The following is a 24,907-nucleotide window of genomic DNA, read 5'->3' on the forward strand; positions in this document are numbered from 1 at the left end:
ACACGGGATGCTCATCGCTGACAATCATGTTATTGACGCATATGAATTACTACATGAAAATAGTTCAACACAGAAAAGAAGGATGACAGAAAAAGGGGGACTTTACCTGACTTGCGCTTGGAGCCATAGTCCCTAAAGGAGAAGCAACACGAGAAGGACATGGTTAGTGGCAGAAGGAGTCCCGATATCAACAGCAACACGCTGGATCCTCACATTTGTTTAAACAACACAAAGAGTGACCACTGCACACACTTTGGCACAGCAATAATTGCATGTGTTCGGGGAGTGCGGGATGAAGGGAGGGAAGAATGACTTTGGCCACCAGCAAGACACAATTGGTCACGTGACTCCAAAGCTCAGCTGTTCTGTTCCTCCCTATGTTCTGTCTCTCCCTGCTATGCCAGAGAACAAGGCACCCCCTCCCCACATTACAAACAAGGAGGATCAGTGAAAAATGGCTACTAATGAGATTACAGCACAGATCAGCTGCAGACTTGAAATGTGTGGCTTTTGCTTTGCTGAGGGTACCTGCCTCCAGCTTTGGCAACAATGTGCAACGGAACCCGTTTAAGACCCTCAGAATAGCCGAAACGAAAAACTTGCACATTTACTTGTGACTGTTGCCAGTGATAAGGAGAATGGGTGAAAATAAAAGTTTTATTTTTATTTTTATTTTTTTGTTACTTATGGCAGTTCCCCCATTTGTGCATATTTTTAGTTAGGATTCTTAGTTTAGTTTAGTTTATTTCAAACATGCATACAATGCTAAATTGAAATGCATTGCATATTCACAATTCACTGTTCAACATAAGATAAGAGAAGATAAGATAAGAAATGCCTTTCCCTCAGTGGGGAAATTTGCAGGTCCAAAAAGGAGCAGAAAGAAGCAGAGCTTATTAAATCCTACCCCCTCGCTCCATATTACAGCAGTCACTTAAGCACTTAAAGATTTCTTAACAGTCTGCGTCCATGCCAATCCTAAAACACCAGACCCCCAGGCGAGATCCCAGGACCCAGCCAGAGATACCCATACTTTGTCCAGCGCCACCAACATGTCAACAACATGTGTTCAAGGTGACACCAAGCTTCCACCGAGCCCAAAGAGCACCTTCAGCAGACTGTTGCCGCACCAGCCCCCGCCACGGAGCGGCGAGCCGTGCAAGAGCACTGAAACACCAAACACCCAGACACCCAGGGAAGGCCAACACACCCCAGTCCATCCCGACATTCCACCCAGAAGCCCACCACTGTGCCTTGTCAATTATTTTAGCATGACAACAACACAAAGTGAACAAACAATAACAATTACAAAATGGATCGCACTAAATTATTTTGTGTAGCCTGGACATCTGTTGCAGGCAACAAGCAGTTTATGCTCACAATTCAGTTTTATATTTACTATTGTCTTTTCATATATTTCCGACTCTGATTTGACAGCGCTCCTGATGAAGCTTATTATGCACGTATAAGAGGAAGCCCCTGTGTGCACATTTTCATGCTGTATAACATACAGTAGTTATCTTGCTGCTGTGAGCCACAGTCGATGCACTGCACTGCTGACGAGGATGTCATACAACTTCATGTCGAAAAATGCGAACTATCCCATTAAGCGGGTTAGAACTTTTGGACACGGGCTAAATGGTAATTGAGTTAAGAGATGAAGATGGTTCTGTTTATAGAAGCAACAATCTGTCCTTCGTCACTCTCCATTTGCTCTCAGCAAAATTCCTCCTCATAATCAAAAACCTCTCATCTTATCTGAAATGTGGCCACGTCATCTCAGTGCAGTACAACTGAAGCACTAAATGCTACAATGGAAGTACAGACACTCACTAAATCTTGTCTCAAAACATAGAGGTTGTATCAAAATCAACAGAAAAAAAAAATAAAATAAAAAAAAAATAAAAAAAAAATCAACAGAATATAGACATACCACTTCAGCACTGAAAGGAGAGATCTCTGGATACATTAAATGTATACATGACTTACAGCAGTGTTTTTCAACCTTTTTTGAGCCATTGTGGCACACCACTAACCAAAAATGTTACAAATGTCACCACGACCTCACACGTGCATCAATAAGTCTATCGGAGGAACAAGGTAGGTGTTGCCACACAGACCAATATTACATTGCTCTGCCAGTCTTTACACCACAGACACTCGACAGTAGCCACGTTTTTACATGACGAGTTTTTCTCTTTCCGAATGTCCTTTCGGGAAACAATGGTATCCATAGAAAGGAATATTCCAATCTCTTGTCTACATGCGCCGTGAAAATCAATCAGAATAGTCAATAGGGCATGCCCAGCAAAACGTAAACATCAACATCACGTGATACCGGCTTCCCCAAGTTTTTCTTTCACTTGTTGGAATAACTCCGTATTGCCAGTTTTTTGTCTGTCCAGTCTTTAAATTTAGTTTGAATTATAAACAAACTTTGCTTTTTCCAGTGCCGATTGCTGGCCTCCATTTTTAAAACTGAAGAACGTCTACATCTGTGTGTTATGTCATATCTGAGCATGTGCTGAAAGAACGCACCCGGGATAAATTTAAACAAGAAAAGATCAAATTTAATCTTGCTAATATTTTATAATTAAACTCAGGACATGTCTTAGGACATATATATATACAGTAAAGTCTCGTTATATCGATATTCTCGGGAGTCGGAAAAAATACCGATATAACCGGACTATCCATATATCCGATCCTGCTCCGAACTGCATTAAAAGTGGGCGGATCTTTGATATGGCATGTAATTTTCTCCTTGAGTTCATGGATTGCGTATCTAGCATGCTTTTGTACTACAATAAATTTTGTACTACAGTAAATAAAAATAAACTTACGCTGTAGTGATTACCGGTTACCGGGACATAATTCACCCCGGAACTATCGATAGGGAAGGTGTTGCCACCCGGAGGGGTAGGCGCGAGGGACGGGTGTTTTCCGCTGTGTGTGCTGCACTCTGGTGGTGGAAGTGTGAAAAATAAAGTTGACTGGAAGCAGCCGTTCGCCGTGTTCTTTTTTGGTATTGAAATCCTTAAGCAAAGATTGATTTAAGCTGCTTTTGTATCGATATAAGCAGACCAAATTGGCTGGCGGGAGATGAAAAGGGCATCCTAGTAACCGGATTATCATAATAATCGTGTATTGTACTAACGGAGCTAATTATATCATAAAAGACTAGAAATTTGCCGGGAAATGAAAATAGTATCGTAATAAGTAGTAATTCGTTTTAACCGATATCGATATAACAAGACTTTACTGTATATATATATATGTATATATATATATTCTTTTTTAATAAAACTGCACTTGTGAATAAAGTATAGAAGGGTTTAGACCAGGGGTGGGCAAACTTTTTGACTGGCGGGCCGCATTGATTTAACAAAATTGACGGGGGGGCCACACTCGATATTTTACACGTAACAGTCCAGCTGGAACTATTGTATCTGTAAAAGTGTCATGCAATCTGCTTTATGGGCACTTTGAGATCATTTATTTCATGTAAAGTGTGTTATAAATTTATAATAAAAAATGATTATTATTTGTTATTATTATTATTTGTTATTATTATTATTATTATGTGCCTGTGTCCCTTTTTTCAGGAGCACTTTGTAAACAAAAAACGCATCAAATAACGAAATTATTGTATCTGTAAAAGTGTCATGCAATCTGCTATATGTGCACTTTAAGATCATTTATTTCATGTAAAGTACGTTATAAATTTATAATAATTAGAATAAATGTATTATTATTTAATATTATTTGTTATTATTATTTTATATTAATTTATTATTATTATGATGTAAAGTGCATTATAAATGTATAATAAGAAGAATAAATTTAGTACTTTATATTATTTGTTATTATTATATAAATAATAAACCAAATGCAATTGGAATATTTGGGTCCATGTATACTATTGACATAATGGCTATTGACATAATATTTGCAAATGATGATTAATAAATGTTAATTATAAAAAGTGATATTGGATAATTCCTCACGGCACACCTGACGGTTTCTCAAGGTACACTAGTGTGCCGCGGCACAGTGGTTGAAAATCACTGACTTACAGAAACAGAGCAAACTAGAACACAAGATTTGTGTATGAACATCATTGATCAAATAAGATCAACAACATAGCTGCAAGAGCATCCCTGACAACAAGGTCACAAGATCTTCACAGCTGCTAGAAAACACAATTTGATGAGCCTGCCTTGTAAAGACAATGTTAACTGTTTTTTTTTTTTTTTTTTTTAACTCAGTGAAGACTCTTCTATTTGGGCGGGACAGTGCATGTTAATAAACAGGAAATATAATCATACCAGACTGTAACCAAAGGCAAATTTTTTCAACCCCCAATAAGAATTTATAAGACACGTATTATTATAACATAAGAATACAATATTCATCATGAAAATAAATAAAAAAATATGTTTTAATGAATTTATATATTTTTTAATTTAGATTCAGTTGTATTTTGTGCAGGTGAGAAGGACTTGAACAAATTTAGATTTGTCCTACTACCACATCACTACTATCAGAAGAACCAAAGTAAGCCATCTGGCGTGGCCCAGAAAGGTGTGCTGCATTCGGGCACATGCTCCGAGCAGCCCGTGTGCTGCTCCAGAGGTCAAGAGAACCGGAGAATAGAGCAGGAAGAGGGTGGGTGTGGGTGGTACCAGAAAAAGCGGGGCTCTTCTGTATTACTATTCCCCCTCTGTCTCCCTTTAGCTCCTTCATTCATTGCCCTATGCTCCGATGTATCATCCCCTGCTGATGAATGGACACTTTATAGTGACCTCTCCACCAATCCCTGTGTGCAAGCAACAACAATATGCTTCATTGTCAGAAAAGTGGGACAAATAGGGATCAGGACGTGACCCCTTGCCTCATAGCATCCATCTCGAGCCACAATCAAACAAATGGGTAAAAGATATTCTTGTCAACTGCTACACCCTTCATTGGAAGGCACTGTGGAGTTCTCAAAGTCTATATCTCAAAAACTGAAAATAGACTGAAGGTGAATAAATTACTTTTCATAATTATTTTTCTTTCACTACAGACCTGTCAAATATTTGTTAAACACTGTGTTTGTCTTCTTCCGGATGCATATGCAACACAACACATGTAGAAATGGTAAGAAAGGGAATAGGTAGTCAGGGTGAAAGGAAAACAGAGGTGTCTATTACAGACATATTTCCCGAGGCAAAGTCCCTGAGGCTTAAAACAAACTTCACAACATATGACTGAAGGATAAAAGATGGTAGGTGTACCATGACATTTGAAGGATTGTGTCAGCAATCAAGAAAATGTCACTTTCTCTCCCGACAGAGCATTCAAGATGCTGAAATAAAACCAATACATTACTTCATTCTTGGAGCACTTTGAGCCTTTAAGGGTCTTTCAGAGATGCAATTCAACCGTCGACTCAAACCATGGCCAGTTAAAATACACAGTTGAACCTCAGTTAGTGTTGTTGATCCTATCCAGAAGGCCCAACTTTAACTGAAGCATTTTCCCATAACAAAAAATCTAAATCCAACTGATTTATTCCAGAAAGCCAAAAATGTTAACACAAAACAGGTTTTTATAATTTTACAATGTAAGGAGAAATCACTTCTAATTACATATAAATGATGAATCAAAGCGATAAGTAACATTCATGGTTACTTTTACCTTCACTGTAGATGTACAAAGACACAATGTGGCCGCAAGATCAACACGGACACCACCTTTGGGTTTTGCCATGAGTGATGATTGAATTCACTAGTCTACTAAAAAGGATGCCTGATGGCCATCATTGGAGGAACATGGCAATCACTAATGAAACAACCAAACCGTGTACCACCCCTATGTAACACATCCCCACCATGCCTAGAAATGTCTGTGTTTGCTAATACTCTGTGTATAGAAAGTTATGCGCACATTTACACATTACAACACTTATTCCTAATCTGGGGGCCAACCGATCTTCCTGTATAATAACAATAATCTTTTTTCCAAAATCAAAAAGATGACATGACACAAGGTCATGATTTAAACAGGCAGTAATCTGATCATTTTACAGCACCCCCCTTCATGAGTCAAGGTCAAGCGCCTATTGTTATTCATGGGAGGAGCTGTGTGGGGACACGATGAATGATGATCGACCTGTCTAACAGTTTAAGAGACTTCCAGGGACTACAGCCATTGTCGTTTTTTGGTTGTAAAACAGCATGCACATATTAATCTTTCCTTTGTCAAAATAAAAGTTAGGAAAGGAAATGTTAAGGGTATTCTGGCTGATAAGATACAACGTAATTTCTGGTGTGTTAGCAGTGCATCTCTTTTATGGCAAAATTTTAATCTTGTGGCATCTCCTTTACTTCAGAACTATCATTTATTCCTTAGGTACACATTTTGTTAAGTTGCTGTGTGATGACTTTAGCGTTCTTTGTAAGATGACTCCATGAGTTAGACTGTTATATTGAGTAATGACCTGTAATTTCCAATGGGTTGATGAGCTTGTTGTGAGTTTTCTCATAGCTAATGATTGGCTCCTGTCAAATAAAGAGCTGTCTGGTCCTCACAGACTAGTGAGTTTCACAATATGCCATTTTTAATGTGGACATGTGCATCTTATATATGTACAAATCGTTTTTTTCCTCTAAATGTTGTGGGTTCGGCTTATACACCGGAATTTATGGTAATTACATACCAATGACCCACATAAATAAAACCAATCCAGACCCAAGTTCATTGCAAAACATAAACGGTATACAGTGGAACATCAGTTAGCATCCGCACTGGTTAACATGGTTTTTGGTTAACATAAAAAATGTATACAATTTTTTTAATCAGAAAATGTCCTTCCTTATTAGCATCCTATTAGTGGCAACCAGAATCGTCAGTCTGCTACAAAAACTGTATCAGCGACTGATTCTCCAAAAACATTAACACAAAACAATTTTTTATATTTTTACAGCTACAGTATTAAATGCATATAACAGTTCAAAGTGCATATAAATAATACCTTCCTTGCAGACTACTGTTCATTGACACCATCTTCCAGTTTTGTCATGAGTTATTTCTTGATTTCAAAATTCAGAGTCTGGGTTCTGTTTGAGGTTTCTTCTGTGGAGGAGTTTTTTCCTTGCCTCTGTCGGCAGGTGCGATTCAGTTGGCTTTCTTCAATACAGTATGAGCATGGTTCTATCGTTGCATTTGCTGTATATATTGTGTTGGACACTACCCAGAACCAGACAACACCCATGCAGGCCTGCAAGGAGAGATGCTTTGCTCAAGAGCACCTCTGCACCTCTGGTCAGGAAGGAAACAAGCATCTCTTGAATTCGTACCCTTCAGTGTCAAAGCCCAAAGTCTTTACTGAGATACTGTAGGGCTGTCCTGTTTGGACTGAATCTATAATGTTGACACAATTTATCTAACGGCATTGAAACCAAACCACAGCTTTCCATTCTGGCAGTGAAGATAAAATGTACTACTGCTCTGACAATCATTGCTAGGATGTTTTTTTTAATTCAATTATTTTTTAATGAGATTCTGTATGAAAAAGAAAAACAATAATGACGTAGCATGAAGGCAACACTTTAAAGGTATTACCAATGAAAGAAGCTTCAGGCATACAGGGACAATGAAAGCCATAAGATTCAATCCAAATGAGAGTGAAAAGACCAGATGATTGCAATGGAGTGACATGAGCTTGGCGCACTACCAGGCATGCTGTACTATATTTCTCTGCAGGCAGGGGGCGCTCCTACTCAACACTGAACAACTACGGAGCACATAGAAAAATCTGGTATTCTGCAGATGCCATTTTTTCTGGTAGGTTTCATATTGTTTCCTGGGTCTGGCCTGTCATTCTTTTCTTCTAATAAGATAATTTCCTGAAAATTCAATTGAGTTGACGTGCCTGCTATTGACCGCCTACTGATGTATCATTGGCTTTGTATATTGTGGGGGTGAGCTAGTGTGATCTTCAAAAAGAGAAACAGAACTATCTGTTTTCCATCTCCCCCTCAACAGCAAGATGAAACGGACATATTTAAATCAGTCAGCTGGTGCTACTCATCACTCATAGGAAGTCTAGTTGACAGTAGAATCAAAAAGTCCATTATCAATACAATCTATCCATGGACACTGGTCAAATGTGGATTTGTTGAACTTTTGAAAACTTATCTGGAAAATAAGTCAAATGAATAAAGTAAAAATAAGTTATAACATAAATAATGAAACATGACCATTAGAATCTCAATGTAGTGTACTGTTGCTAAAATCTAATTAAACCTACTTTCAGCACGCAGCTCATTTTTTTATTGCCGTTTTCGTCATTAATATGTCCAAAAAGTCAGACAGTCAAAAAAAGTCAAAAAAGTCAATTGAAAAGTACAAAAACGTAAGCAATTTTCCTCATAAGAAATCACAGAAATCCAATTACAGTGGAACCTCGATTAGTGTATGCTGCAGTTGTCCTGTTTTTCGGTGACACTAAAATTTAGCCTCAGTTTGCGTACATCTTCTGGTTAATGTCCTTGTTAGCTGCATGGAAACAGGAAGTGGAACTCAACTCAGTTGCATGTCTATGATGTCATCAACAGTTGGCTCTGTAGTTCTTAGCTATCTATCAGATCACAAAAATGTTAACACAAAACAAATTTTTATAGTTCTACATACATTAAAAAAGTTCCAAGTTCAATGAAGATGTGATTTTGGCAAAGACAATATGTGGCAGGGAGATGAATGCGAACACCACTTTTGAGTTATTTCTTGAATTCAAACGTGTTTCTCACCTTCCTTATCAAAACGTTGTCACTTGTAACAATCTTTGGCTCCATTTTGCAATTGTGATCAAAGAAAAGCAGAGACCTGAGGTGTGAAACACTACTGAATTCAAGAAATAAATCATGGCACAACACGTCATAGGAAAAATGCAAGATGGAATAAGGAAGTTGTGCATGCCTACGGGTGAAAGAGTGCATTTGTGTAGAGCTGAGGTTGTCCAACACAGACACACGGGTGCTTTTCTTTGTCCTGTAACAGCCTAGCCATCAAAAACAAGCCACACGACCGAGGGAGACTTAGTCGGATCTCCTCCTTGTTGGGTATCAAACAAAAGTAACCCACCGGAACAACACAAAGCTCACAACTGCTCTGACTGAGATGGATCAATCAATGTGCACACACATGCATAATCAAACACACACACGCACACACACACCTCCCAGCGGCCTCAAGCTCTGCTGACCACACACTTTAAGTGTTTAACCCCATCAACGCCTCACTGTACATCCTCTATATGTTGCATGGTATTGCCTCAAATGAGTGCTATTGATCCCTATAGTGGGGGGGAATTAAATGAGCTTATCCATTAGGGTTGAGTCAGCCTGTCGCCTCTATGCTACTTGTAGAAGACGGAGAGCAACGGATGATGAAAGGTAAGATCATAGCTAATTGGTTCCAGAGCCGACCGTGACAAGTACATTTTCATGAAGCAGGATGCCTTATTTATAATTGGAGTATTTCCGCAGTTTGGACAGGGAAGAGCTGTTTACGACCTTGGAAATATGTTTTTCTTAACAATACCGAGAGCCCTCTTGATGTGAAATAACACCCCCATGGTTACCTTTATGCTTGTATGACCCAATGTAGTAAATATATTAACTGTAAATAAAACAAAAATAGACTCACATATTAGCATTGCGAGACGTCCTTGTTGTTCCTTTTTTAATTCCAGTTTCAATGTGACATTACTGACACCTAGTGGCCAGACTAGAATACTACATCTTTGAATGTGTCTCCCAAATGCCTTTGTATTTGTATTTCACTTCATTTAGCCATTGATACGCTTGACATTTTTTCATTTCTGCAAAATGTAAATCATATTTATTTAAATATGATTTCTTTTTCTTTTTACTAATAATAGGTGGCATTCATCCTTAACTTATTTCATACCAAAGATGTATTACATCTTTATGTTTTTTGCATGAGAGGCGAAAACAGAGGAGGTGATGACGCAACTGTACACTGTACACTAATTGATGTCACTTTTAGAGTCGATTAAGCCATAAAAACGGCCACAACATGGCAGTAGTGCATTTGGCAAAAAAAACAAAAAAAACAACACTTTTTGTGTTGTTTATGTTGGTATAGTTTATATATTTCAGCTGTCACAAAAGCAAAAATTCTTTTTTCTCTTTTAGTAGGGAACTGCTATTTTCCTGAAAATTACAGTCGCTCTACTGCTGATTATCTTCTTTTAGTAGGGAACTGCTATTTTCCTGAAAATTACAGTCGCTCTACTGCTGATTACTAAAGAACAGAAAAAGGTAGAAACGAACTTTTCTTCTAAAGAAAGTTCGGAATCTTTCTTCTGGCAGGTTTCATGTCTATATAGCCATAGAACACAATATTCCGTGTGTTGGTAATGACGGGGTTGTTGTTTAAAAATGGCTGGGATTAACAGTCGAGCTTTTGGGACAAAAGAGCGGCCAACATTGGCGGGTGTGGCTCCTCTCGCTGACCTTTTTAAGATGTTAATTGTCACTTCCACGGTTGACAGCTGTCCTTTTTTTTTGCACACTGCCACTTGGGAACTAATAGGTAGTATTATTCTTCCTCAGTGTGGGTTCTTCCGCTGCACACGCCGCAACTAGTTCTTTAGTATTGTCAAAATTAAGTTTTTAATAACTTGATGGGAGCACATTGGTAACTACAAAATGTTGTACACCGAGGACCAATTGGAATCACCAGGAACATTTGTCCATGTGTGCAAAGCACATGTCTGTAAAAACTTAGCAAGATGGATAATCTTTGTAGCATTCTGACATATTTACTGTGTCTATATTAGGGACTCTATTTAATTGTTTCTAACCATTTTCTATTCCTGTGAGAATACTCTGCGCTTGACTGCTTCTGCCTACATCCTGGCTCTAATTGCACTTGAAACTACATGTTTTAGTGTTTTAATGTGCATGTTTGTTAAAGCTTTTCTCATGATGCCTCATTATACCAATGATATCATATGACAGGTGCAATGCTTGAAAACACACACACATAGCAATGTAAAATACTATTAGGGTCCACCCTTTTCCTCCAAATACATATATCTATTTTGCACACCCTTTTTTCCATTGCCTCCCATCTGACAGGAAGCACACCCATACACAAAACATACGATGGACTAATATTACTTATTAGTAAGTACAACAGGGCTTAAAATCACTTCCTCAAAAAAACAATTCCATTACTAAAACACATATATACAGTGCATAATAACACACACTTTACAACCCCGGTCTTGAATGAAAGGATAACCACATTTATGTACACATTCACCAATGCCTCATTATAATTCAACGGAAGACTGAAAGCATTCATCCAATTATGAAACCTAACTGGAGTTGCACTCACTAGCTCATGAGCCTGGAAAAACAAATGGAAGAAAAAGGGCAGATCAGCTGACTCAGTATTTGACCTTCAAATCTGGGGAATAGAGGGAAGCATGACAAGCTTAATGTTTGTGTTAATGTCCAAGCAGAAGCTGTAGCAATTATACATCTGATCAAAGAAACGTAGTATTTGTCAGATCAAAACACCATTAATCATTGGCCAGTTCTATTTAGGCTCGTTACATTTGTCTGAGCGGCTATTTTACAAGCACCGGCAAGACATGGTCCACCAGACATGCTAATTATATTTAGCGATGAAAGACGGGAAGTGCATTAATTCGATAATTTAAATAAAAATACAAGTGTCCACAAAGGTAAAATGTCCGCCTCACAGTTCCACTTCTGTACCGCAGTGCAATGCAAAAACCCTCCACAAAGCAACCCAACCCCTGACCAGCGACACAGCGCTTGGCAACCCTCACCTTCCTGGTGAAACACGCAAGTGTGGCGCAACTTTTTTTTTCAAGACCGATACGATAACCCATACATTATTTTTAACTATTCTTTTTAAATGTAATTTTTAAAAATGATTTAACTCACCCGGAAATAAGAGATTCACAGGTCCTACCAAAATAGCTACGTACATAAAATGAGAGTTGTGAGGACGGATACAGAACAGAGAGAGAATCAAAACGCAAAGAGGACAGAGACAGGGTGGAACAAGAGGGATTAACGCCTGGGGTGCATACAGGAACACGATATTAATGAACAGTGCCCTACTAGCATTTGAGTTTGGAGAGCAGAGAGTGTCCAATTAGAAGGTACCCAAAGGGGCTATCTTGATATCTCAGGCAATTATACATTTCTTACACGATAACAACCATTTGATGCTCTGTCCCCCCACCCTTCACAAAAACTTCATTGAGTTTGTCACAAATTTAAGGAGGGAAAAGCTGAGACAGGGTTAGACTCAATACCCCTGGAGGTCTCTGCAATAAGAATAATTATCAGATGAAGCAATTTCAATGGGAAGTGTGCGTGAACTATAATAAACTGTTGAAATGAATGAATGTCGAAATGTCATATGTGTCACGGTCGTGGCTCGGATGTGACCCCAGGATGCAGAGAGCAGGACCAAAAGTGCAGATAAAAAAGGTATTTTCTTTATTGCGAATGCTTAGCAGCAGCGGGAGAACAGCAATTTGCCAAATGGAACAAAGATAGGTAATGAACCAGCAAACAGAAGGAGCACACACATAAACTAAATAGGAGAGGGAGAAATAGGAAACAGGTGTGGAAGGTAGGAAAAAGAAACGAGATAAGACAGGAAATGAGTACCAAACTAGGAGCATACAAGGGGAAACTAAACTAGAAGGGGAACAAAGGAAGTAGTGGCAAAATAAGGGCGTAGACACAGGAACAGAAGAAAAGAGGAAAACTAAGAGAGCTGTCAAGAGAGGGTGAAGCCCAATCATGACAGTACCCCCCCCCCCCCCCCCCCCCCCAGGACGGATCCTAGACATCCAAAAGGTCCAAAGGCTAGGAGGGGTGGGTTCCTGGCAGGACCTCTCTTGAGGTCGGCCAGGGCCACGCAGGGGTGCGGCCTGAGAGGTGAGTGGCCTGAAGGGGACGGTGCTCCTCTGGAGGGCACCCTGGACGGCAGGCCCAGCGGAAGCCATGGATGGACCCCTCTGAGGGGGGGCCAGGGCGGTGGGCATGGCCGAGGAGGCCAGCCCGACATGGAGGTGGCCGTGGAAGAGAGGACGCCGGATCAGGAGACATGGCGTCCCGCCGTGGAAGAGCGGACGCCGGATCAGGAGGCATGGCCTCCCGGCATGGAAGAGCGGACGCCGGTTCAGGAGGCGTGGTGTCCCGCCGTGGAAGAGCGGACGCCGGATCAGGAGGCGTGGCGTCCCGCCGTGGAAGAGCGGATGCTGGATCAGGAGGAGCAAGCCCTGGGTCTTGGCTGGACTGTGGAGCAGAGGAAGAGGAATGAGAGTCTTGGTTGAAGGGTAGCGTACCAGGCAGCAAATCCTGGCTTGCAGGAGGAACCGGTTGTGCTGGAGGACCGGCGGGCTGTTCCTCCTCGACCAGCAGGGGGCACCATCCCCACACTCCACAGACAGGATGTGAGGTGCGTCCTCCCACGCACATCTGGTCCTTCCGTAGGCGGAACCAGGGAAGGGAGGAGGGGTCACTGGAGGAGGGTTTAGAGTTCTGCCTGCTCTGATACCCGGACCGGGGCTACAAAGGACCTCAGAAGGGGTTTGGGCTCTGGGGGGTCTGGGGCGTCAAGCTGCTAGGCACGGGAGCCAGGGGGTGCAGAGGCTTGAAACAGCGAGGTCTTGGCACTGGAGGAATCTGTGGCATCACGCAGCTTGGCATGTTAGCCAGGGTTTGCGGAACCTTGGAGCTACGTGGCTTAGGCACTGGAGGGATCTGGGGCGTCACGCAGCTTGGCACAGGAGCCAGGGCTTGGGAACCCCTGGGACTGCATGGCTTGGGCACAGGAGGAATCCAGGGTGCCACGCAGCTTGGCACGGGAGCCAGGGTTTGGGAACTCTTGGGACTGCGTGCTTTGGCCACAGGAGGAATCTGGGGCGTCACGCAGCTTGGCATGAGAGCCGGGGTTTGGGAACCCTTGAAACAGCGAGGTCTTGACACTGGAGGAATCTGTGGCATCACGCAGCTTGGCACGTGAGCCAGAGTTTGCGGAACCTTGGAGCTGCATGGCTTAGGCACTGGAGGGATCTGGGGCGTCACGCAGCTTGGCACAGGAGCCAGGGCTTGGGAACCCCTGGGACTGCATGGCTTGGGCACAGGAGGAATCCGGGACGCCACGCTGCTTGGCACGGGAGCCGGGTCTTGGGAAACCCTGGAACTGCAGGATTTGGCCACTGGAGGGGAACGTGTGCCGTGCTCCTCTTCATGTTGCGCGAGAGGCAATGGGGATCGGGAAGAGGTGGTTGGCTGGAGTTCGGCTGACGTGATGAGGAGACCATCAATAGTGGCGTGATGGGCGACGAATGGGCGACTCAGCGGCGGCGTGGGGGTTAATTCCGCCTCGGCGTGGAGGAGCACTCACCTTACTGCCATGTGAACCCTTTGTGGGGGTCGGCCGAGACGTTCGTCGGCTTTGTGGTCGGGTAGGCTTTTTCATTGGGGGTCCCGGATACACCCACGCCATGGGCATGAGCATGCGTCCGGCCCTCAAACCATATCCACCAGCTCCTCCGGGGTAAACATGGCTGATTCCTTCTCTATGGCCTTGCAGATCTGCCAGGTCCAGAAGTCGCTCCCCGCAAGGTCATCTTGTGGCTGGTTCATTCTGTCATGGTCGTGGCTCGGGTGTGACCCCAGGATGCAGAGAGCAGGACCAAAAGTGAGTACCAAACTAAGAGCATACAAGGGGAAACTAAGCTAGAAAGGGAACAAAGGAAGTAGTGGCAAAATAAGGGTGTAAACACAGGAACAGAGGAAAAGAGGAAAACTAAGAGAGCTGTCACGAGGGGCTGAAGCCCATTTGTGACAGTATGAATGTAAGAATAGTTTGGAAGCTGAGCTGAAGCCACACTGACCGTTTGGGAGACGACCACTATGACATGAGCCCTGGCCTTCTGCTAAAGATATCCTTTTGCATATCCAGCCTGCGTGCTTTTGGGGGTAAGAATTATTCCTTGTCGGTAAGGAATGAAATACTGGAGTCCCTCAAAACAAATACAAACAAACCAAATATATGACTTATAGATGACTGCATATACGTATTTGGTAAAATTATTGCAGTAATTGTAATTTCGAACTGTGGATCTTGACTGCTAGCGCTGTCCAGAGAGCTCATGTTGTGTACAGTGATCTAATACCGGGGACTAAAAGCAGCAACGTGTGCAGTTGGTTTGAATAATGACATCCCTCATATTAATGTACACTCTGTATGTGTTGTATTTGTGTATATACATAGACTATTACTTACTCCACAGGGGGGTTGATGTCCTCGGCTTTCGTCTCAAAGAAGCGCAGCACCTCTTCACTCTGTGAGATTTGAGGGGGGAGTCGCACAAGTGCCTAAAGAGAAATTATTTGTATAAGAGGGGGGTATTCATTTGTACACTGCGTGAGTCCACCTGGGTTCTTCATGTATTTTTGTTTTTTAAAAATACAACATCTATTTACTTGCTAATACATGAAAACAGGAAGCGGAAGTCATGTCTTCAGTGGTTGACTCTGAAGTTCTTTGCCAACTAACACAGTTAGCCACAAGTCTCAAAAATGAGTTTTTCATGTTTTAGTTTCACTGAAGACGTTATTGTTGCCAAAGACACAATTTGGAAACACTGAAACACTGTGGTGTTTTGGCGATGACTTATTTTCTGAATTCAATAGTGAAAGTCTTTGTCAAAACGCTGGCATTTGCAATTTTCTTTGGCTCCATTTTGGCTTATTATGCAGCCGTGCTCAAAAGAAAATCCTAGACTTGAAGTGAAAAACACTGAATTCAAGAAATAAATTGTAGCATCAAAGTGGTATCCAATGTTGATCTCACTGCCACATCGAGTCTTCGGCAACAATCACGTTTTCAATGAAGTCCAATGTACTGTTGTTAAAAGTAGAATTATCAAGCCAATTCATACACAGAGAAAAATCCTTGGTTTTCATCACATGCCACTAATATATTCCCGTATGTTCACCAGCAAAGGCAAACCACCGTCAGGGATCATATTTCACAGTAAGCATTCATATTTAATGGTCTACTGCTTCAACAAAGGAAGTCAAACTGAGAGTGAAGCCAGAGTATGTGACATGTAAGACGTATGTATAGTATATTTCATTCACATGTTATTGAAAGAGCCCTGTTGTTTTGATGGAAGAGGCAGTATTTCACTGTGAAGGCATGGTGGGATGGACTCAGCATCTCATCATCTCCAGAGAGCCTGGAAAACGCCGGCTAATTAATCCTCCTCTCTGCTGCTTGCATGGTAAAAAAGGATGTAGGAAGTAAACCAAGTTCTTGGAAAACAAGCTGGCCATAAAAACTGTAAATACAGTGAAGAAAATAAGTATTTGAACACCCTGCTATTTTGCTATTTCTCCCACTTAGAAATCATGGAGGGGTCTGAAATTTTCATCGTAGGTGCATGTCCACTGTGAGAGAGATAAACTAAAAAGAAAAATCCAGAAATCACAATGCATGATTTTTTAACAATTTATTTGTGTGATACAGCTGCAAATAAGTATTTGAACACCTGTGTATCATCTAGAATTCTGACCCTGAAAGACCTGTTAGTCTGCCCATTAGAAGTCCACCTGCACTCCATGTATCATCCTGAATCAGATGCACCTGTTTGAGGTCGTTAGCTGCATAAAGACACCTGTCCACCCCATACAATCAGTAAGACTTTAACTTGTAACATGGCGAAGACCAAAGAGCTGTCCAAAGACACCAGAGACAAAATTGTACACCTCCACAAGGCTGGAAAGGGCTACGGAGCAATTACCAAGCAGCTTGGTGAAAAAAGGTCCACTGTTGGAGCTATCATTAGAAAATGGAAGAAGCTAAACATGACGGTCAATCTCAATCGGAGTGGAGCCCCATGCAAGATATCACCTCGTGGGGTCTCAATGATTCTAAGAAAGGTGAGGAATCAGCCCAGAACTACACGACAGGACTTGGTCAATGACCTGAAAAGAGCTGGGACCACCGTTTCCAAGGTTACTGTAGGTAATACACTAAGACGTCATGATGTGAAATCATGCATGGCACGAAAGGTTCCCCTGCTTAAACCAGCACATGTCAAGGCCCGTCTTAAGTTTGCATATGACCATTTGGATGATACAGAGGAGTCATGGGAGAAAGTTTTATGGTCAGATGAGACCAAAATAGAACTTTTTGGTCATAATTCCAATAAGCGTGTTTGGAGGAAGAAGAATGAAGAGTACAATCCGAAGAACACCATCCCTACTGTGAAGCATGGGGGTGGTAGCATCATGCTTTGGGGGTGTTTTTCTGCACATGGGACAGGACGAGTGCACTGCATTAAAGAGAGGATGACTGGGGCCGTGTATTGTGAGATTTTGGGGAACAACCTCCTTCCCTCTGTCAGAGCATTGAAGATGGGTCGTGGCTGGGTCTTCCAACACGACAACGACCCGAAGCACACAGCCAGGAAAACCAAGGAGTGGCTCCGTAAGAAGCATATCAAGGTTCTAGCATGGCCCAGCCAGTCTCCAGACCTGAACCCAATCGAAAATCTTTGGAGGGAGCTCAAACTCCGTGTTTCTCAGCGACAGCCCAGAAACCTGACTGATCTAGAGAAGATCTGTGTGGAGGAGTGGGCCAAGATCCCTCCTGCAGTGTGTGCAAACCTGGTGAAAAACTACAGGAAACGTTTGACCTCTGTAATAGCAAACAAAGGCTACTGTACCAAATATTAACATTCATTTTCTCAGGTGTTCAAATACTTATTAGCAGCTGTATCACACAAATAAATTGTTAAAAAATCATGCATTGTGATTTCTGGATTTTTCTTTTTAGTTTATCTCTCTCACAGTGGACATGCACCTACGATGAAAATTTCAGACCCCTCCATGATTTCTAAGTGGGAGAAATAGCAAAATAGCAGGGTGTTCAAATACTTATTTTCTTCACTGTATGTTTGGGGGTTATTTAGGAATTAGGAAAGCAGTTCTCTTTTAAGCAAAGTAGACTTTTGCAGAGGATAGAGTAATTGCATTTCAATTGTAAAATGCTACAACAACAACAACAACAGCAAATCTGTGCCACACTAAAGGAAGGAAAGAGTGGGGGGAGCAGGAACTGATTCAGGCTTAAATAAAAAAGGGGAGCATCAGGAAGTCAGGTTTGCTTTTTCCTGAAGAGTGAAAATGTTTTACTTGTTTAAACTGGACAGTAATTGGAAATATTTTACAGTGGTACATTAGCAATTCAACATTTACAGCCTTTTTTCATGCAGAAAACACACCAAAGCACAATAGCAATAATTTATAGGTAAGATCTACGTAAGAACGGCCATTATTCTTCATAATAATTCACCAATAATGTTTTTCTTTGGGCGTTGCAATTTCACTTTGTTCGGTGGTCCTTAAATGCACCCTACTTCGCTTCAAATTTCGCTGCTTCTCTCGCCCACGTTTTTTCAAAAATATTCTAATGAATAAACCATGCTGTTACCTGGTTGTCTATGGCCTATTATTTGTCAAAAATGTGCATACTTAAGCAAATTTTATTTTTTGGCCTCAATCAAGCATTTTTAAGCATAAAGACGGAAAAAATAAATGTTCATACCAGAAAATGCTTGATTGAGGCCAAAAAGATGTGTAAAAGTTGCTTCCACATACATCCTTTCTTCGAGCAATTGGGTGTATTCAACCACAAAACAGCATGATTTGTTAATTAATCTATTTTTTAAAAAAGGTGACATTTTCAGGGCATCATGGTGAGGGATTACTATACACCTTCCCAGGACAATGTCAACTGTCCTGAGCCTGCTACTTCCGTTAAGGCGTGCTGATGACATATTCCCATGATTGTGATGATGCTACATGCCCCATGTCTGTAGCTTGTGAAAGGACAGCTGGGCCGTGACCTTCAGCCTGGTACGAATGGTGATATTCCCCAGAGTCAGATGGGGAACTGACGGATGTTTACAATACACTTTATCTTTACCCTGCAGTAGTCGTCAATGAACCGCAGCCGCTTCATGGCAACATCCCGCACATGACTCCTCCGGAAGAGAATTTTGCCTGCATGAGGACAAAAGAAAAAGAAAGACAGAGAAATAATGAGACTGAAGGACGGAAGAGCTCAAAGAGCATGTAGAACCGACACCCACCAGCAGATGTTAGTAATGTTTCAATGTCAGCACAGCAGCCCCACATTACAGTCAATGTAACTGCATGTACATATATTCCATGAATTAGTTTTATAACGCCATAAGCGGTGGCAGACGGTGCGAAAGGAAGAATCTGAAGGAGTCGATGCCTCTTCAGCCATGAACCTCAGTGCACGTCAATGGCATGCAATCACTAACTGTATGGCAGCAGCTGCTTACTGTAAATAACGCTTTTATTTTGCTTCCAGGCATTGAATGCGCCAAATCCCTTGTGTGATTTGTGTGTGGACTTTGATGTTGCCATATATATGTATATAGTATACTCATTGATCATAAACACAACTAGCAAAACAATAAATGTAGTCAATGTAGTGTTCCTCCGTGAATCACCACCTTATTGTGACGGAGGGGTTTGAGTGCCCGAGTGATCCAAGGAGCTATGTTGTCTGGGGCTATATGGCCCTGGTAGGGTCTCCCAAGGCAAAGATTAAGATTAAGATATGCCTTTATTCTACCTATAAACAGGTCCGAGGTGAGGGGACAGACCAAGAGTGATTCAGAAGACCCTTATGAACAAAACCAAGAGGAGGAACCGTACCTCACCTGGATGTGGGTGGGATACCGGGGCCTCACCCTGCAGCCAGGCCCGAGGGAGGGGCTCGCAGGCCTGGCCCAGCCCCAAGAAGCCACACGGCATCTCCCCCTCATAGACCATAGACCACCACCTACAGGGGCAAACAGGTCCGGTGCATTGTGTGTTGGGTGGCGGTCAAGGGCAGGTGCCAGGGCGACCTGGTCTTCGGCGGCCAAATCTAGTTCTTGGGACATGGAATGTCACTTCTGTGGTGGGGAAAGAACCTGAACTTGTGCGAGAGGTTGAGATATTCCGACTAGACATAGTCGGACTCACCTCGACCCACAGTTTGGGTTCTGGAACTAAACTCCTCAAGATGGGCTGGACCTTGTTCTACTCTGGAGTTGCTGCAGGGGAGAGGCGGCGAGCTGGTGTGGGCTTATTAATAGCCCCCCGGCTTGGTGCCTCTGTGTTGGGGTCAGCCCCGGTGAACAAGAGGGTCATTTCCCTACGCCTTCGGGCTGGGGAAAGGGTCCTGACTGTCATTTGTTCGTACGCGCCAAACGGCAGTTCCGAGTACCCGGCCTTCTTGGGGTTCATCAGGGGGTTGCTGGACAACACCCCAGCTGGTGACTCCGTCGTTCTACTGGGAGACTTCCACGCCCATGTGGGCAATGACCTGGAGGGGCGTGATTGGGAGGAACGGTCTCCCTGATCTGAACCCATGCGATGTGATGTTACTGGACTTCTGTGCGAACAACAGTTTGTCCATAACTAACACCATGTTCGAACATAGGGATGTCCATAAGTGCACTTGGCGAGGGGCTGAGCTGTCAACTGATCACCACCTGGTGATGAGTTGGATTAGATGTGGGGGAAGATGCTGGACAGACCTGGAAGACCCAAGAGTAGTGAGGGTGTGCTGGGAAACATCTGGCAGAGTCTCCCGTTCGTCAAGTCTTCAACTCTCACCTCCGGCAGAGCTTCACCTGCATCCCGAGGGAGGACCGGGATATTGAGTCCGAATGGGCCATGTTCCGTGCCTCCATTGCTGAGGCAGCTGATCAACGGTGCTAGTCGTGGCAGCAGGCCCTGAACCTGTCTTGAGTCTTGTGGGACTCAGGAAGCAGCTGACAGGTACTGTCAGGCCAAACGGCTCGCGGCTTCAGCGGTTGTCGAGGAAAAAACTCAGGTGTGGGAGGAATTCGGTGAGGCCAAGGAGCACGACTTTCGGTCGGCCTCGAAGAGGTTCTGGCAAACCGTCCGGCGCCTCTGAAAAGGGAAGCAGTGCCCGGTCCACACTGTTTACAGTGGAGACTGGGACCTGCTGACCTCGACTGTGGATGTAGTCGGACGGTGGAAGGAATACTTTGAGGCCCTTTCAATCCCACTGACATACGTACCTTCCATAGAGGAAGCAGAGTCTGAGGACACATATGTGGACAGTGCCATCACCGTGGCTGAGGTATCTGGGGGTCAAAACGCTGCTCAGTGGCAAAGCTCCGGGTGTGGACGAGTTCCGCCCAGAATTCCTCAAGGCTCTGGATGTTTTGGCTGGCAAGTCTCTTCAACATTGCGTGCAAGTCGGGAACAGTACCTTTGGATGGCAGACTGGGGTGGTTGTGGTCCCCCTTTTGAGAAGGGTGACCGGAGGGTGTGTTCCAACTATAGGGGGATCACACTCCTCAGCCTCCCGGGGAAAGTTTATTCCAGGGTGCTGGAGAGAAGGGTACAACCGTTGGTCAAACCTTTGTTATAAGAGGTCCAATGCAGTTTTTGTCCTGGTCGTGGAACACTGGACCAGCTCTACACCCTCACAAAGGTGCTTAAGGGTGCATGGGAGTTTGCCCAACCAGTCTACATGTGCTTTGTGGACCTGGAAAAGGCATTCGACTGTGTCCCTCGTGGCGTCCTTTGGGGGGTGCTCCGGGACAAACAGGGCAGGAGCCAGTAGTAAGTCGAGCCTGTTTCTGGTAAACGTTGGCCTCCACCAAGGCTGCCCTTTGTCACCGATTCTGTTCACAATTTTCATGGACAAAATTTCTAGGCGCAGCCAAGGTGTTGAGGGAGTCCGGTTCGGGGGCCTTAGAATCTCATCACTGCTATTTGCAGATGATGTGGTTCTTATGGCTTCTTCGGGCTGTGACCTTCAGCATTTACTGGGACGGTTTGCATCTGAGTGTGAAGTCTGGGATGAGACTCAGTACCTCCAAGTCAGAAGCCATGGTTCTCAGTCGGAAAAGGGTGGAGTGCTCCCTCCGGGTTGGGAATGAGGTCCTGCCCCAGGTGGAGGAGTTTTAAGTATCTTATTCATGAGTGAGGGAAGGTGTGCGGGAAGCGTGAGGTCGACAGACGAATCGGCGCAGCCTCGGCAGTAATGCGGTCGCTGTACCAAACCGTTGCGGTGAAAAGAGAGCTGAACCGCAAGACAAAGCTCTCAATTTACTCTCTCGATCTATGTTCCCACCCTCACCTATGGTCATGAGCTTTGGGTCATGACCGAAAGAATGAGATTGCGGATACAGGCGGCTGAAATGAGTTTCCTCCGTAGGGTAGCTGGACTCACCCTAAGAGATAGGGTGAGGAGCTCATCCATCCGGGAGGGGCTCAGAGTAGAGCCGCTTCTCCTTTACATCGAGAGGAGTCAGTTGAAGTGGCTCGGGCATCTAGTCCGGATGCCTGCCGGACGCCTTCCTGGTGAGGTGTTCCGGGCATGCCCAGCCGGGAAAAGGCCCTGGGGCAGACATAGGACACGCTGGGGGGGATTATGTCTCACAGCAGGCCTGGGAACACCTTGGTGTCCTCCCGGTGGAGCTATAGGAGGTGGCCAGGGACCGGGAAGTCTGGGCTTCCCTATTGAGACTGCTGCCCCTGCGACCCGGAGGAGGAAAATGGATGGATGGATGGAATGTAGTGTTCCGGGCCACTTTTCAGCCCAATTGTATCAAATTTTTTCCATCATGTGTAACAGTCCAACTCTTACTATGGTATAGTTTTTATTCATAAGCTGCAGATAGCACCAACTATTTCTACAACATCAACTGTCATGTACACCATTATGACTGTGGTCCAATCCTGGCCTCCTCATCTTCACTTTCAGCAGTGGCCGGGCTTATTATTCATTCATTCATTTTCTACCGCTGGTGCCTATCCCAGCTGTATCAGTGTTCTCCCTCGAGCAGTGGTCCTCAGCGCTTTGGTGAAGGGAAGAGTCTCTGGCATGCCTTGCGGCATGTACAGTAAATGTGGGTATGGTTTTGCATGCATGTTGGTGTGCAAGCATTATTTTGATATCCACACAATCCGGTGTGGTGCAGTTACGCTGTGTGCTAGAGTGTATTTGCTGTCTAATTGCTGCAATTAAAGAAAACTTTGATAAAGTACGAGCGTTGTTACAGATGACTCCTGCATCATTTTTTGGGCTGTATCAGACCAACATCCGATATCAGCATTGGATTGGAATGCCCCTACTACTAAACACAGCATGGATTGAGTTAACATGAATGATGAGCTGCTCTGGACTGGGTTATGGTAACTTTGTAGCGACATAACTGAATGAGATGAGCAGGTTTCATGCAAATCAACTAAAGTAAATCTTAATAATGTGATTGACGAGGATGCCAAGCTATTTTTGTTTGACTGATCAATCACACAATGTATAACGTATGTTCTCGTTTTGGCTGACATCTCCCCATCACTATACACTTGGTGAACAACACACCCATTATCCGGTAAGAAGGGGAGAGAAACCCTCACAAGAGAAGAAGCTCAGTGGGGGCAAATGAAAGAATTTACAGCCCATGCTGGGGCCATGCGCTATAACCGCACATGGTTTACCAAAACAAACAGAATAATTTATATTCCTTTAGTGCATAATAAGATAGAAAAGTCAAGATGATGAATATAGATATGATATAATATATATAGACATGATATGACACTAATTTGCTCTGTCACCTATCACACAAAACGTAGTATATTATACAGTGGACTGTGTTGGATTGGCTTTTATCACTTTTTTGTGTATATAATTAGGGCTGTCCAAGTTAATGCGTTCATTACAAGTTTATGGAAATTCTCTTTATCGGCACAATGTTAATGCATTCATTACAAGTTTATGGAAATTCTATTTATCGGCACAATTTTTTTGTCATGTTTGACCCTCGGTCCCCACCAAAGTTTAAGAAAGCAAAGCAGTGCAGTGCAGCTGCAAACGGGAACAAATACTGAACAGAAATGGACAAAGAAAAGGGTATTTTGGATGGTAAGTTTATCTTCAAAGCCCGGGTAGATGGCTCTTGAGCAAGACCAAAGTTATTTGAAGTTATTCGTATCTACTGATGCTGTGAGATGTGAAATGGCAGCAAAGGCTCACTGGGGAATTTATTTGCATTATTATTATACTCAATTTATTTACCATTTGTGGTTTAACTATTTGTCAAAGTGTACATAGTATGTGTTGCAATATGTAAATAAATCCATCACCTTAAAACCGAGGTATGTACCACACAGTGACTATGGCATACCACTGCACCCCCCGGCACGTACACATGTGCAGAGTAGGCGGGCACAGAGTTCCTAGCTCAGACTAACGCACAGCTCTTACATTATTAATATGGGAGTCGCTCAGATAACTGGAGCTCAGGAGCAGGCTATTACCTGGGAGAAATGGGATAATCCTCTTCTTTGGGTCTTTCTGCCCTCCCTCAATCGGAAACTTGTCAAGGATCTGCATCTATCAAGGTAAGAAAACAAACACTTATCAGGCAAAACATTTTAGGGAGAAGTTCAATGACTACGGTAAAACACAGAGATAACAATACTTCGTGGGTGGGTGCACTGTACGAACTGCAACAGCAATATATTACATCCAATCTAAATGTGCCAACAGTGAAGACATAACTCCATGTCATGAGGTAGTGTTAATATTTTTGTTATTTATTTGTGGGGATACATTTGGAAATACACTTTTTAAAATTTGCCGTTAAACCTTAGCCACACGGTGGACGAGTGGTTAGCATGTTGGTCACACAATCAGGCGATTGGGAAGACCTTGGTTCGAATCTCCGTTTGGGCATCTCTGACTCCAAATG

The 24,907-nt window shown here is 43.2% G+C and overlaps 1 protein-coding gene across 3 annotated transcripts in view; it reads right to left on the bottom strand.

The window, feature by feature from the left end:
* Positions 1-24,907, bottom strand: part of sh3pxd2aa (SH3 and PX domains 2Aa) — a 120,449-nt gene that overhangs the window by 65,716 nt on the left and 29,826 nt on the right. For all 3 annotated transcript variants that reach the window (XM_058077433.2, XM_058077424.2, XM_058077441.2), the window contains 4 exons: positions 24,474-24,549; positions 19,075-19,151; positions 15,364-15,455; positions 107-132 (listed from right to left, as the gene is read on the bottom strand). In XM_058077433.2, coding sequence (XP_057933416.2) covers positions 107-132; positions 15,364-15,455; positions 19,075-19,151; positions 24,474-24,549 — 271 coding nt within the window. The remainder of the gene's footprint in view (positions 1-106; positions 133-15,363; positions 15,456-19,074; positions 19,152-24,473; positions 24,550-24,907) is intronic.

Source organism: Doryrhamphus excisus, linkage group LG9 (assembly GCF_037039965.1).
Source record: "Doryrhamphus excisus strain RoL-2023G ecotype Guam linkage group LG9, RoL_Dexc_Guam_v1.1, whole genome shotgun sequence".
Lineage (NCBI taxonomy): Eukaryota > Metazoa > Chordata > Actinopteri > Syngnathiformes > Syngnathidae > Doryrhamphus > Doryrhamphus excisus.